At 38.4% G+C, this 17,381-nt stretch overlaps 1 gene segment (V, D, J or C); it reads right to left on the bottom strand.

Annotated features, from left to right (window-relative positions):
* Positions 1-255: 255 nt before the first annotated feature.
* On the bottom strand, positions 256-13,926 carry LOC142209921 (Ig kappa chain V-IV region S107B-like). The segment is given in 5 exon segments: positions 256-279; positions 1,254-1,336; positions 9,269-9,607; positions 11,497-11,594; positions 13,881-13,926. Coding segments are annotated over 4 exon segments (513 nt in total).
* Positions 13,927-17,381: the final 3,455 nt, after the last annotated feature.

Raw genomic sequence — 17,381 nt, 5'->3', positions numbered from 1 at the left:
TTTTTTGCTTGGAATACCCCTTTAAGGTGGGGTCCTTAGTCAAGGTCACATGACTGTATATACAGATATCAATGGAGGTCAGTAGACCTGGATAAAACCGCAGAATGTGACCATCCGAAATAAACAATTTAACATTGCTAAAAAAAATAATTCCAAGGCTCGATCTCAAGGCCCAATACAGGGCACTGAGGAGGAGCGTATATGGTCCATGACTGGGGTTTGGGTCCTGCGTCTCCACCTTCTTCCAGGAGATTTTCAGCGTGACGACCTTTTCCTGTACTGAAGAGGAAAGGAAGCAAAAGATTTTTAAAAAAAATATAACAATACGGAAAAATTCAAAATTCTTCTTTCTTGCAATTGCAATTTTAATATTGAGGATTGTAGCTGACACAGTATATATACTGCAGTGCGTTATAGGGAATTTAGTCCCGTATATATTGGTCCCTGGCACCCTGGATCCCAGAGGTGCAAAGGCGACCCTGCTAACTACTGAGCCCCCTACTCATAACACTAAGGAACAGAGGTGTGCAAGGAGCGGGTGGTGCAAATGTTGCTTTAGTTGGTCACACCCCACACCATTGATATCATGGTGGGAAGCGCTCCGAACTAAATCATGCAGAGTATTGTGAAGGCGCAGCTCCAATATCTGCAGGGGGTGTCAGCTATAACACACAGCAAGCTCTGATCCTAACAATTCACCCCTTAGATACCATCTACAGTCCATCAGTGCCGGAAGAAGATGCATGAAGAGGCCGTTCCAGAAGAAGATGGAGGCAGCGCTGGAGAGTTCTCTCACAGCATTGGGCAACGCCCCCAGTGCTGTTTGAGCGCTGCGGCCCGCCCCCAGTGCTGCGAGAGAACTCATTTGCATACCGAAGAAAATCGGGATTTCTACCAAACGGCGGCGCGGAGAAGACATCTAAAAGGTAGGAGAAGAATAGTCTTTCTTAAGGCTATTCCGACGTGTTAGTCAGAAAAAAAATTCATTTTAATGATAGGATCCCTTTAATGCAGACTGCGCCCCATGGTCCTTTTTTTCACAGACTTTGACCAACACAATGCAACTAAAGTGATTTTCTGAAGTGAGGCTGCTCTGTCACTGGCCCACCGTCTGACAGGGCAGATTGCCAATTGATGCCGCACCATGTTGTCTCTGTCACCTCCTACCTATGTATATTATTGGTTTGTAATTATATTGTGATGGAGAATAGATCAGATACGTTACGGCATAAGAAATAAAAATTCATACTCACCCATTTGCAGACAAGTACGAGAACGATCACAATCACAATAATAGCAATAATAATCCCAACCAAGGCACCGGGAGAAAGAGAGCCTGTCAAGGGAACCAGAGACAAAAACATAATCATCTCCGACCTCCTTCTTACCTAGTAGTCTGGTATATACGAGGTATACAGTAACATCTGTAGCCCATGCTGTACACCTATTATTTTTATTTAGTTTTTTGTAGTGGGACCTTATGGGCACCGTAGACCATTGTACCCCTATACACATGTATGCATCATAGCCTTCCATCCAGATACATGTCTGGAAAGAAACAAGGTGTAAAGAGAACTTAAGGGGATTTAATGCTGAATTTGGCATGCAGAAAATTCTAAAAAACAATACCTGAGATAAGAAGATGAGACAAAATACTAAAAAACATCAAAAATATAAAATTGTATTAAATATAAATTGTATAAAAAATACCATCATGGGATTCAGATCAAGATCACAAATTATTATTATTATTATTATTATTATTATTATTATTATTATTATTTATTTAGTTATATAGCACCATTAATTCCATGGTGCTCTGTACATTATTATATTAATCCCATGGTGCTCTGTACATTATTATATTAATCCCATGGTGCTCTGTACATTATTATATTAATCCCATGGTGCTCTGTACATTATTATATTAATCCCATGGTGCTCTGTACATTATTATATTAATCCCATGGTGCTCTGTACATTATTATATTAATCCCATGGTGCAGTACATTATTATATTAATCCCATAGTGCTCTGTACATTATTATATTAATCCCATGGTGCTCTGTACATTATTATATTAATCCCATGGTGCTCTGTACATTATTATATTAATCCCATGGTGCTCTGTACATTATTATATTAATCCCATGGTGCTCTGTACATTATTATATTATTCCCATGGTGCTCTGTACTTTATTATATTATTCCCATGGTGCTGTACATTATTATATTAATCCCATGGTGCTCTGTACATTATTATATTAATTCCATGGTGCTCTGTACATTATTATATTAATCCCATGGTGCTCTGTATATTATTATATTAATCCCATGGTGCTCTGTACATTATTATATTAATCCCATGGTGCTCTGTACATTATTATATTAATCCCATGGTGCTCTGTACATTATTATATTAATCCCATGGTGCTCTGTACATTATTATATTAATCCCATGGTGCAGTACATTATTATATTAATCCCATAGTGCTCTGTACATTATTATATTAATCCCATGGTGCTCTGTACATTATTATATTAATCCCATGGTGCTCTGTACATTATTATATTAATCCCATGGTGCTCTGTACATTATTATATTAATCCCATGGTGCTCTGTACATTATTATATTATTCCCATGGTGCTCTGTACTTTATTATATTATTTCCATGGTGCTGTACATTATTATATTTATCCCATGGTGCTCTGTACATTATTATATTATTCCCATGGTGCTCTGTACATTATTATATTAATCCCATGATGCTGTACATTATTATTTTAATCCCATGGTGCTCTGTACATTATAATATTAATCCCATGGTGCTCTGTACATTATTATATTATTCCCATGGTGCTCTGTACATTATTATATTAATCCCATGGTGCTCTGTACATTATTATATTAATCCCATGGTGCTGTACATTATTATATTAATTCCATGGTGCTCTGTACATTATTATATTAATCCCATGGTGCTCTGTACATTATTATATTATTCCCATGGTGCTCTGTACTTTATTATATTAATCCCATGGTGCTGTACATTATTATATTAATTCCATGGTGCTCTGTACATTATTATATTATTCCCATGGTGCTCTGTACATTATTATATTAATCCCATGATGCTGTACATTATTATTTTAATCCCATGGTGCTCTGTACATTATAATATTAATCCCATGGTGCTCTGTACATTATTATATTATTCCCATGGTGCTCTGTACATTATTATATTAATCCCATCGTGCTCTGTACATTATTATATTATTCCCATGGTGCTGTACATTATTATATTAATCCCATGGTGCTGTACATTATTATATTAATCCCATGGTGCTCTGTACATTATTATATTAATTCCATGGTGCTCTGTACATTATTATATTAATTCCATGGTGCTCTGTACATTATTATATTAATCCCATGGTGCTCTGTACATTATTATATTAATCCCATGGTGCTGTACATTATTATATTAATCTCATGGTGCTGTACATTATTATATTAATCCCATGATGCTCTGTACATTATAATATTAATCCCATGGTGCTCTGTACATTATTATATTATTCCCATGGTGCTCTGTACATTATTATATTAATCCCATGGTGCTCTGTACATTATTATATTAATCCCATGGTGCTGTACATTATTATATTAATTCCATGGTGCTCTATACATTATTATATTAATCCCATGGTGCTCTGTACATTATTATATTAATCCCATGGTGCTCTGTACATTATTATATTAATTCCATGGTGCTCTGTACATTATTATATTATTCCCATGGTGCTGTACATTATTATATTAATCACATGGTGCTCTGTACATTATTATATTAATTCCATGATGCTCTGTACATTATTATATTAATCCCATGGTGCTCTGTACATTATAATATTAATCCCATGGTGCTCTGTACATTATTATATTAATTCCATGGTGCTCTGTACATTATTATATTAATTCCATGGTGCTCTGTACATTATTATATTAATCCCATGGTGCTGTACATTATTATATTAATCCCATGGTGTTCTGTACATTATTATTTTAATCCCATGGTGCTCTGTACATTATTATATTAATCCCATGGTGCTCTGTACATTATTATATTAATCCCATGGTGCTCTGTACATTATTATATTAATCCCATGGTGCTCTGTACATTATTATATTAATCCCATGGTGCTCTGTACATTATTATATTAATCCCATGGTGCTCTGTACATTATTATATTAATCCCATGGTGCTCTGTACATTATTATATTAATCCCATGGTGCAGTACATTATTATATTAATCCCATAGTGCTCTGTACATTATTATATTAATCCCATGGTGCTCTGTACATTATTATATTAATCCCATGGTGCTCTGTACATTATTATATTAATCCTATGGTGCTCTGTACATTATTATATTAATCCCATGGTGCTCTGTACATTATTATATTATTCCCATGGTGCTCTGTACTTTATTATATTATTCCCATGGTGCTCTGTACATTATTATATTAATCCCATGGTGCTCTGTACATTATTATATTAATTCCATGGTGCTCTGTACATTATTATATTAATCCCATGGTTCTCTGTACATTATTATATTAATCCCATGGTGCTCTGTACATTATTATATTAATCCCATGGTGCTCTGTACATTATTATATTAATCCCATGGTGCTCTGTACATTATTATATTAATCCCATGGTGCTCTGTACATTATTATATTAATCCCATGGTGCAGTACATTATTATATTAATCCCATAGTGCTCTGTACATTATTATATTAATCCCATGGTGCTCTGTACATTATTATATTAATCCCATGGTGCTCTGTACATTATTATATTAATCCCATGGTGCTCTGTACATTATTATATTAATCCCATGGTGCTCTGTACATTATTATATTATTCCCATGGTGCTCTGTACTTTATTATATTATTTCCATGGTGCTGTACATTATTATATTTATCCCATGGTGCTCTGTACATTATTATATTATTCCCATGGTGCTCTGTACATTATTATATTAATCCCATGATGCTGTACATTATTATTTTAATCCCATGGTGCTCTGTACATTATAATATTAATCCCATGGTGCTCTGTACATTATTATATTATTCCCATGGTGCTCTGTACATTATTATATTAATCCCATGGTGCTCTGTACATTATTATATTAATCCCATGGTGCTGTACATTATTATATTAATTCCATGGTGCTCTGTACATTATTATATTAATCCCATGGTGCTCTGTACATTATTATATTATTCCCATGGTGCTCTGTACTTTATTATATTAATCCCATGGTGCTGTACATTATTATATTAATTCCATGGTGCTCTGTACATTATTATATTATTCCCATGGTGCTCTGTACATTATTATATTAATCCCATGATGCTGTACATTATTATTTTAATCCCATGGTGCTCTGTACATTATAATATTAATCCCATGGTGCTCTGTACATTATTATATTATTCCCATGGTGCTCTGTACATTATTATATTAATCCCATCGTGCTCTGTACATTATTATATTATTCCCATGGTGCTGTACATTATTATATTAATCCCATGGTGCTCTGTACATTATTATATTAATTCCATGGTGCTCTGTACATTATTATATTAATTCCATGGTGCTCTGTACATTATTATATTAATCCCATGGTGCTCTGTACATTATTATATTAATCCCGTGGTGCTGTACATTATTATATTAATCTCATGGTGCTGTACATTATTATATTAATCCCATGATGCTCTGTACATTATAATATTAATCCCATGGTGCTCTGTACATTATTATATTATTCCCATGGTGCTCTGTACATTATTATATTAATCCCATGGTGCTCTGTACATTATTATATTAATCCCATGGTGCTGTACATTATTATATTAATTCCATGGTGCTCTATACATTATTATATTAATCCCATGGTGCTCTGTACATTATTATATTAATCCCATGGTGCTCTGTACATTATTATATTAATTCCATGGTGCTCTGTACATTATTATATTATTCCCATGGTGCTGTACATTATTATATTAATCACATGGTGCTCTGTACATTATTATATTAATTCCATGATGCTCTGTACATTATTATATTAATCCCATGGTGTTCTGTACATTATAATATTAATCCCATGGTGCTCTGTACATTATTATATTAATTCCATGGTGCTCTGTACATTATTATATTAATTCCATGGTGCTCTGTACATTATTATATTAATCCCATGGTGCTGTACATTATTATATTAATCCCATGGTGTTCTGTACATTATTATTTTAATCCCATGGTGCTCTGTACATTATTATATTAATCCCATGGTGCTCTGTACATTATTATATTAATCCCATGGTGCTCTGTACATTATTATATTAATCCCATGGTGCTCTGTACATTATTATATTAATCCCATGGTGCTCTGTACATTATTATATTAATCCCATGGTGCTCTGTACATTATTATATTAATCCCATGGTGCTCTGTACATTATTATATTAATCCCATGGTGCAGTACATTATTATATTAATCCCATAGTGCTCTGTACATTATTATATTAATCCCATGGTGCTCTGTACATTATTATATTAATCCCATGGTGCTCTGTACATTATTATATTAATCCCATGGTGCTCTGTACATTATTATATTAATCCCATGGTGCTCTGTACATTATTATATTATTCCCATGGTGCTCTGTACTTTATTATATTATTCCCATGGTGCTGTACATTATTATATTAATCCCATGGTGCTCTGTACATTATTATATTAATTCCATGGTGCTCTGTACATTATTATATTAATCCCATGGTGCTCTGTACATTATTATATTAATCCCATGGTGCTCTGTACATTATTATATTAATCCCATGGTGCTCTGTACATTATTATATTAATCCCATGGTGCTCTGTACATTATTATATTAATCCCATGGTGCTCTGTACATTATTATATTAATCCCATGGTGCAGTACATTATTATATTAATCCCATAGTGCTCTGTACATTATTATATTAATCCCATGGTGCTCTGTACATTATTATATTAATCCCATGGTGCTCTGCACATTATTATATTAATCCCATGGTGCTCTGTACATTATTATATTAATCCCATGGTGCTCTGTACATTATTATATTATTCCCATGGTGCTCTGTACTTTATTATATTATTCCCATGGTGCTGTACATTATTATATTTATCCCATGGTGCTCTGTACATTATTATATTATTCCCATGGTGCTCTGTACATTATTATATTAATCCCATGATGCTGTACATTATTATTTTAATCCCATGGTGCTCTGTACATTATAATATTAATCCCATGGTGCTCTGTACATTATTATATTATTCCCATGGTGCTCTGTACATTATTATATTAATCCCATGGTGCTCTGTACATTATTATATTAATCCCATGGTGCTGTACATTATTATATTAATTCCATGGTGCTCTGTACATTATTATATTAATCCCATGGTGCTCTGTACATTATTATATTATTCCCATGGTGCTCTGTACTTTATTATATTAATCCCATGGTGCTGTACATTATTATATTAATTCCATGGTGCTCTGTACATTATTATATTATTCCCATGGTGCTCTGTACATTATTATATTAATCCCATGATGCTGTACATTATTATTTTAATCCCATGGTGCTCTGTACATTATAATATTAATCCCATGGTGCTCTGTACATTATTATATTATTCCCATGGTGCTCTGTACATTATTATATTAATCCCATCGTGCTCTGTACATTATTATATTATTCCCATGGTGCTGTACATTATTATATTAATCCCATGGTGCTCTGTACATTATTATATTAATTCCATGGTGCTCTGTACATTATTATATTAATTCCATGGTGCTCTGTACATTATTATATTAATCCCATGGTGCTCTGTACATTATTATATTAATCCCATGGTGCTGTACATTATTATATTAATCTCATGGTGCTGTACATTATTATATTAATCCCATGATGCTCTGTACATTATAATATTAATCCCATGGTGCTCTGTACATTATTATATTATTCCCATGGTGCTCTGTACATTATTATATTAATCCCATGGTGCTCTGTACATTATTATATTAATCCCATGGTGCTGTACATTATTATATTAATTCCATGGTGCTCTATACATTATTATATTAATCCCATGGTGCTCTGTACATTATTATATTAATCCCATGGTGCTCTGTACATTATTATATTAATTCCATGGTGCTCTGTACATTATTATATTATTCCCATGGTGCTGTACATTATTATATTAATCACATGGTGCTCTGTACATTATTATATTAATTCCATGATGCTCTGTACATTATTATATTAATCCCATGGTGCTCTGTACATTATAATATTAATCCCATGGTGCTCTGTACATTATTATATTAATTCCATGGTGCTCTGTACATTATTATATTAATTCCATGGTGCTCTTTACATTATTATATTAATCCCATGGTGCTGTACATTATTATATTAATCCCATGGTGTTCTGTACATTATTATTTTAATCCCATGGTGCTCTGTACATTATTATATTAATCCCATGGTGCTCTGTACATTATTATATTAATCCCATGGTGCTCTGTACATTATTATATTAATCACATGGTGCTCTGTACATTATTATATTAATTCCATGATGCTCTGTACATTATTATATTAATTCCATGGTGCTCTGTACATTATTATATTAATCCCATGGTGCTGTACATTATTATATTAATCCCATGGTGCTCTGTACATTATTATATTAATCCCATGGTGCTCTGTACATTATAATATTAATCCCATGGTGCTCTGTACATTATTATATTAATCCCATGGTGCTCTGTACAATATTATATTATTATGTGCTAGTTATTGTGCGTTATGACTGTGTTCACACGATGCAGTGTGTTCATTGAATAAATACTTATCTATCTTTGTATTTTATACATCTATAACATCTCTTGGTTTGTGCTCTTGATCTGATCTGATATTTTTTATACTTTTTAGTATTTTGCGTGTTTGTCTCTTCTTCTTACCTCCTGCATTACATGTACGGATCTTATAGGGTGCTTGTCCTTAGTGAGATGCTATAGGACTCGATCAGTGCTACGACCTTTATATGACATTGAGATTTCAGGAATTTGCAGCTGATTTTGTGTGACAAGGGCAGGACGTAAACTTACCGTTGTCCGGTGGGATCTTGATAAACGTTCCGTTTCCGCAGATGACAGACGGGTGTCCCTCCAGGAGGACATCACAGTAGTAGGTCCCCGAGTCTGACTTATCTCTTACTAACATTGTTATAGTAAAATTATTTCCCAATCTGCTAAAGTTGAAGTTTGCCGCCGGTTTCCCAACGATGCCGGAGCTGTTTATTGCCAGAAATTCAATTGTATCATTGGTGACGTGTAATAGGCTGACACGGGAACTCTTATCTACACTGCAGCTGAAGCTGATCTCATCTCCAACCTTCGCCACCACCTCCGCAGGTTTCTGGGTAATCACATCATGTACATTGTTACCTAAAAGACAAAACAGAGCAAGTAATAGGGCAGATCCATCCGAGCGTCTGTAGGGCACCCCAATAACACCACAGCTCGCCCCATAAAAACACTGTTACTTATCTCTCCACGATCCGGGCAGGCTTCAGGCCTAGTCGTCTGACATCTCATGACCCCAGCCTGCGTCCCGGGTCATGTGACGTCTGATGTCCTTGAAGATGGACTACAGCAGAGGATGATAGCGTAGGAGGCGGGGGATAGGTGAGTAATAGAGTTTTTTTAAAATGTTTTTCTCCCCCTGGGTTTCCCATTATTATACTCTGGGGTCTGAAAAGATATATAGAGAATAATAATTGTTTATGGGTGTCCACAGTGGGACATAATACTGTGTGCAGGGGCCACTATGGGGCATAATACTGTGTGCAGGGGCCACTATGGGGCATAATACTGTGTGCAGGGGCCACTATGGGGGATAATACTGTGTGCAGGAGCCACTATTGGGCATAATACTGTGTGCAGGGGCCACTATGGGGCATAATACTGTGTGCAGGGGCCACTATGGGGCATAATACTGTGTGCAGGGGCCACTATGGGGGATAATACTGTGTGCAGGGGCCACTATGGGGGATAATACTGTGTTCAGGGGCCACTATGGGACATAATACTGTGTGCAGGGGCCACTATGGGGGATAATACTGTGTTCAGGGGCCACTATGGGACATAATACTGTGTTCAGGGGCCACTATGGGGGATAATACTGTGTGCAGGGGCCACTATGGGACATAATACTGTGTGCAGGGGCCACTATGGGACATACTGTAATACTATGTGCAGGGGACACTATGGGGCATAATACTGTGTGCAGGGGCCACTATGGGGCATAATACTGTGTGCAGGGGCCACTATGGGACATAATACTGTGTGCAGGGGCCACTATGGGACATACTGTAATACTGTGTGCAGGGGACACTATGGAGGATAATACTGTGTGCAGGGGACACTATGGAGGATAATACTGTGTGCAGGGGCCACTATGGGACATAATACTGTGTGCAGGGGCCACTATGGGGGATAATACTGTGTGCAGGGGCCACTATAGGGCAAAATAGAGCACACAGGAATGCGTATGAGGGGGTCGATCGAGGTCTTCGGCGTCAGTGTCGGTCGGCGGGGGGGGGGGGGGGGCATGTCAAAAGTTTGCCACGGGGCCCTGCCATTCCTAATTACACCACTGCTTCTCTTTATACCCCTCTCACAGACTATTCCATAAGCCCCTCTCACAGAGTTCTCCCTAAGAACCCTCTCACAGACTGCTCCCTATACCCCTCTCACAGACTGCTCCCTATACCCCTCTCACAGACTGCTCCCTATACCCCTCTCACAGACTGCTCCCTATACCCCTCTCACAGACTGCTCAATATGCCCCCATTCTTTTACCATACTGCTCCCCATGCCTTCTCTTTCACAGACCTCACCCTAAGCCCACAGGGCATCATAAAAAGTTTAGTCACCCAATCACCAAAGACCCAGATCTACAGATCACAACTCCACCCGTCCTGGGACTCGTAACTGAATTATGAAGTGATTTTACCATTTATTCCTTCTCAATTCTAGATATCACCCAGGGCAAAGATTGGTTTACTGACCTGAAAAGTCTGATCAGGGACAAGTGCCTTCTTTGTGCTCCCCCTGGAGTGCGGCATTCTGGAATATACCCCGCCAGCCCCCCACCCACACCCCTAGAGTAGACAACTACAAATTTCTCAATGACCCACTGCCCCCATTGGCCACTGCTGGTCCCCCCACTGCCCCTACTTGCCACCACTTCAATATGTTCCCCTATGAGCCAAAGTTTCCATGGCCTTTGTCTTATTGCCCCGCCCCCCGCCCCATGTACCACTTGGCATTACCTTTTACACAGGATCTCGCTATTGCTTGGTGCAGAATACAGATATAAACCAAAGCGAAGAGAATCATGATCCAAACCCTGCGACTCCACGTGTGGCACCTGTAGAAATGGTAGAAGTCATCAAACAGACGTATGTGTATAAACAGCGCCACTCTCTAATAGAATACAGTGAAGGAAATAAGTATGTGACCCCTCTGGCAAACAAGACTTCATACTTGGTGGTAAATCCCTTGTTGGCCACAGCAGTCAGAGGTTTCTTGGAGTTGATGATGAGGTTCGCGCACATGTTGGACATGTCAGGAGGAATTTTGATCCTCTCCTCTTTGCAGATCATTAGGATTTTGAGGCTGTCGCCCTCCTGAGTGCAGAGCCTAAACAGTATATCAGGCACCAAAACTAACAGCAGTGATTGCTCAGGGATGGCGGGGGCTAAAGAAGAAATGACGACTGTGCCGGAATCAGTGGAGAGACGACTAGTAACTGATGTAAAGAGCTGGATTTCTTAGAGGAAAGGTCCTCTTTAGACTCTTATAATAAATCCGCCATCACATCCTGGCACCCATACTGAGCGTCTGACCTATGTGACCCTCACCGATCCTAAAAATCCGACACTCCTTCATTTACCCAGCAGCGGCAGTCAGGCTCAAATCATGAAGGCGGTAAATAAAAAAAAACCTGCTGTCTGGATCGATGCAGGGGTCAATATTAGGAAGTGATGAGCCCAAATGTATTTTTTTAAATATATATTTTTTTAAAAAAAATCATAAAAATGAATTAAAAATCACTATTTTTAACCGCTTCCTGCTCTGCGCCGTACTACTACTTTGCAATGAGTATATAGTCAATGTTCAGCGTTGTAATAGTAATTCTAGAACTTGGCTGTGTAACTCCGACTCAGGCGTAATAACCCCCCGGTTCAATGGCGATCCTGGCATACCGCAATTTAGATATTAATGTATTTTGGTCTTTTTGCTTTCCCCAAAAAAATAACATTAAAAAGTGATCAGAAATTGCTACATCCCAAACATTGTTACCAATACAAAGCACAGCCTGTCCCACAAATACCGAGCCCCGACAGATCTCCATCACCACTACAGCACAAAACTTATAGGTATCAGACTACGGAGATCCCGGGAAAATCCTTCATGTTCAAAAAGTGACGTTTAATTAATAAAAAACTGTAAAATATAATAAAACAGATATAAATCCGCTATCGCCATAATCGTAATGACCCGCCGGACAAAGCTGCCATGTCGTCTATATATGAGCAACACGCTAAAAATGATGATAGAATTGTGTGTTATTTCATAAGAGCAAAACATGATATGTACCCCGAAATGGTGGAAAGTGAAAGTACAACTCATCACATAAAAAATAAGCCCTCACATGGCTATATAGACAGAAAAATGATAAAGTTATGAATTTTCCAAGGCGGAGATAAAAAAAAAAAAATGAAAAAAGTTACCGAACATGAAGGTACAAAGTAACTGAAGTCATTAAAGGGTTAAAATAAAACATTCTTTATTAGGCAAACACTGGATACAAAAAATATACAAAATTGGTAGAACCCAAAATTGTAACAACTGATACAGTAGTATAAGGGTATTACCGTATATAGGGGATAACTTGAAGATTGCTTGGATCTGACCACTTACACCCAAAGAGAAGGGGGAGGCTTTTGTTCCCTGTTCATAATGGAGCTATGGTACCGTCCCCTGTTCTTCTGATAAATGGGGGTCAGACCATTTGGGGATGGTTTGGTTTTTTTGGAATTGAAAAGAGTCATAACCTGAGAAGGCTTAAAATTCTGTTCCGCCCATAGATGCTATACTGTACATCAGGGGGGTCTGCTGACCCTGTAAGAACATATCTATACGTCCTTGCAAGGCTGTAGCTATAAAATGAGGATGTCGGCCGTTACTACATCACATAGGGAAGGCGGCCATGGGAAAAATCCTCCCCAAAAAAAAAAAAGTAATGCCCTCAAAGATCTAATGACCAGAAAAATAAATCAATAAAGTGAAAATATAAACAAAACCCGCACAACTACGAGCCCCCCCCCCCCCCATAACAGGTTCTGGCGACACAACAATAAGGGGCACCTAAGGTTGTCACAGAAAAGTCGTCACTTTCAGACATTTTCTCAGATATTACGTTAAAAAAACATGGAAAAATTAAAAATAACCCAAAAAATAAAGCCCCAAAAAAGGCACAAGATGTATTTAAATAACATAAAGGAAAAAAAAATTCTAACTATCAAAAAAAAAAAAAAAATGTACAAAAAAAAAAGTGTCCGGTCCTGGACCAAAGTAAATAGTCCGGTACTGAATTGGTTAAAAAAGATTTATTTTTTTTTTTTTTTAAAAAAAACAAACATCAGCTTACCCAAAAAGCAGTCTCTACCCAGACGTCTCGGGCTGTACAAGGAGCGACACTGCGCTGACGACTCTTCGAGAGATGTAATGTCTTGATGTAACTTGTTGAAAACAGGAAGGTTTATCTTTTCGTCTGAAGGACGGAGCCAGCCCGGTATACGCATCACCATGGCTTTCAGATGATTGTTATATACCACAGAGAGGCTTCCTGTATAGAAAACCACAAAGCAGGTGGAGATGCCCGTATTAACCCCTTCTAGGCTCAGTGTAACGACTATAGACTAGTGCGATCACGCAAACCAACAACACAGGAATAAGAACATACGTGTCAATCCAACACCCCAAGGACATGGCCTAGTTTGGTACCTAAGAATAAGATGTATGTTTTTCTTTCCATGTTCATGACGCCATTACTTTTCTTATTTCTTATGTTGACATAATCGTAGGAGGGCTTGTGTTTGTGTTTGTTGGGATGACTTGTATTTTTCAATACCGCCTTATGGAAAAACTGAACTGATTGATTAGATTAGATTTCCATATGGGCGGGATGATAGAATAGGTAAACGATAGATCCTATTACAGATGTGTCTTATGGATGTCAGTATGAATGACCACACTAAGGACATCATGGCTGGTTATCAGGAGGACACTACATGTATGAGAAGATAACCTGACCACAATAAGGACATCATGGCTGGTTATCAGGAGGACACTACATGTATGAGAAGATAACCTGACCACAATAAGGACATCATGGCTGGTTATCAGGAGGACATTACATGTATGAGAAGATAACCTGACCACAATAAGGACATCATGGCTGGTTATCAGGAGGGGACACTACATGTATGAGAAGATAACCCGACCACAATAAGGACATCATGGCTGGTTATCAGGAGGACACTACATGTAGGAGATGATAACCTGACCACAATAAGGACATCATGGCTGGTTATCAGGAGGACATTACATGTATGAGAAGATAACCTGACCACAATAAGGACATCATGGCTGGTTATCAGGAGGACACTACATGTATGAGAAGATAACCCGACCACAATAAGGACATTGTGGTTAGTTCTCTTACAGTTTATAGACTATAGAAAGTTCCTGTATTCATGGCCGTACCCATTGATAATTGATTGAGACAAAAGATGGTCATGAATGAGGTAAAGTTCAACAGAGAAAGAAAAAGCACATGGCTAAACAGAAGGCACCCAACCCGGTTTTATATCAAAAGTATAACAAATCTTTATTGGACCAAAAAATGGGTTTAAATTAATTAGAAGAAGAGCAGAGAGTGTCAGGAAAAGATTGTAAGAGTTGGTGAGGTCTGTTCAGGTCTGTATGTGCACAGCAGGTGGACACATGACGGACCCATTATAGTCTATGGGATCCACCACTGTCCACAGGTAACTGCCCTTTGACCGGCTGACCCAATCTGAGTGCCCGGGACAGATGTGAACCTCACCTTAGATGGTTAGAGAAAATCTACAAAACTTTTTGTAACTATTTAATTTTTCAGAAATGTTTAACTTGTCGCTAAATTTTCTGACAACTTGGATTTTCTGGCCATGAAGACATTTTGAAGAAACCTATTTCTGTTGTCGTACGAAAGAGGAGATTCTCATCTTTCATATTGTATCTCAAGGTGGGGCCTGGTTATTTATATGCTAACAATAAAGAAATACAGAATTTCTCAAAGTTTGCCAATAAAGTCTATTACAAAATGTCTTCATGACACAAATTCTGCCAGAAAATCACAAGTTGGTTGAAAGTTTAGACACTTTCACTTGTAATGGTCTCCAACTTTACATAAGGTTCTGTTCATGGGGAAACCCTTTGTTTTCTGGAGCCTAAAAATGTTCCACTTACACACCCAATGACTGTGACAGAAGGACGAGCCACCTTTGACTTCCTCAACGGATTGACCACAACACCTGGTTCTTGCCTGCATGGAGGGGCGTAATATTTACATGGCCCCCTGTGAATTGGCTGTTTGTAATTCTAGTTAGACAGATGTTCAGTCTTGTTCACTATGAACCCTCTGATATGTGATGTCAGAATGGATCCCGCAGTTTTTATGGGACCAGTTCTGGTGCCAAATCACTACTGTACTTGAGCAGGAGTTACTCTCCTGCGGCAGCCCAAACTCCCCACTCGTCTAGTAGTGAAGCCTGCAATTGGCGGCTTCACTGCTGCACCAGATCAGGGGACCGCCAGCTATTCAGACCCCTGCCTCTCATGCACAGCCCTCTCCAAGCCCCGATCCCCTGCACTCGCTCACTAGCAATCCTCCCTGCTGCCTTCACATATGTTGGCTCTTGTACAGGCAGTAAGGATGATTGCTGATCCCTACTGCGGTCTAGTGCAAGGTATGAAGACTTGGGGGCAGCAGGCAGGAGGTGAAGGTTCCTCCTGGCTGCTGACATGTAAATTATATATAGGGGGCAGTAATGGAGAACTATAGTGTGCGGGGATACTAAGGAGCTTACTAAGGAGGCACAATAATGGTGCATTATACTGTGTGGGGACACTAAATGGCCTACTAGTACCCCCCCAAATTGTAATGCTCCTTAATGTCACCACCCACAGTATAATGCCACATTTGTGCCCCTTGCACAGTATAATGTCACGTTAGTGCCTCCTGCACAGTATAATGCCATGTTAGTGCCCACACACAATGTAATGCAACATTAGTGCACCCTGCACAGTATAATGCCACGTTAGTGCCTCCTGCACAGTATAATGCCACATTAGTGCCCCCTGCACAGTATAATGCCACATTAGTGCCCCCTGCACAGTATAATGCCACGTTAGTGCCCCCTGCACAGTATAATGCCACATTAGTGCCTCCTGCACAGTATAATGCCACATTAGTGCCCCCTGCACAGTATAATGCCACGTTAGTGCCCCCTGCACAGTATAATGCCACATTAGTGCCCCCTGCACCGTATAATGCCACGTTAGTGCCCACACACAATGTAATGCAACATTAGTGCACCCTGCACAGTTTAATGTGCACCCCCACACAGTGCAATACCATGAGAGTTGCCCCCCATACTCAGTATAATGCCACATTGGTCGCACCCCGCCTAATCCTACTTTTTCTTGTCTAAACCTGGGGGGCCTCGTATAGTCAGAAGCATCTCTTCGTCTGAACAATTCTGTAAATACTGGACGTGCTCAGCTTGATGGTGGATCTCAGTCAAGGGACCATTACTAAAAATAGTTGAGTACCCCTACTCTATTGGCCTCGGCAGCCCTTCATACCTCGTGGACCATCATGGTGAAAACTGATCATAAAAACTGGTGACAACTGGTGGTTTGGGAGCAAAACAAAAGCCTGATGAGAACTGATGTTTAGACGAGTATACAGTACAGCACATTATAGTCCAGCATATCATCAACTGATACATATACATAAGATCTCTCCCCTTCCCAAGTCCAACCTGCACCCCAACACGGCAAAGTGATGCTTATCTTCCATCAGATAGACAAAAATAATGCA

The sequence above is a fragment of the Leptodactylus fuscus genome, chromosome 6 (genome assembly GCF_031893055.1).
Source record: "Leptodactylus fuscus isolate aLepFus1 chromosome 6, aLepFus1.hap2, whole genome shotgun sequence".
NCBI classification, from domain to species: domain Eukaryota; kingdom Metazoa; phylum Chordata; class Amphibia; order Anura; family Leptodactylidae; genus Leptodactylus; species Leptodactylus fuscus.
This window is presented reverse-complemented; position numbering and strand designations above follow the sequence as displayed.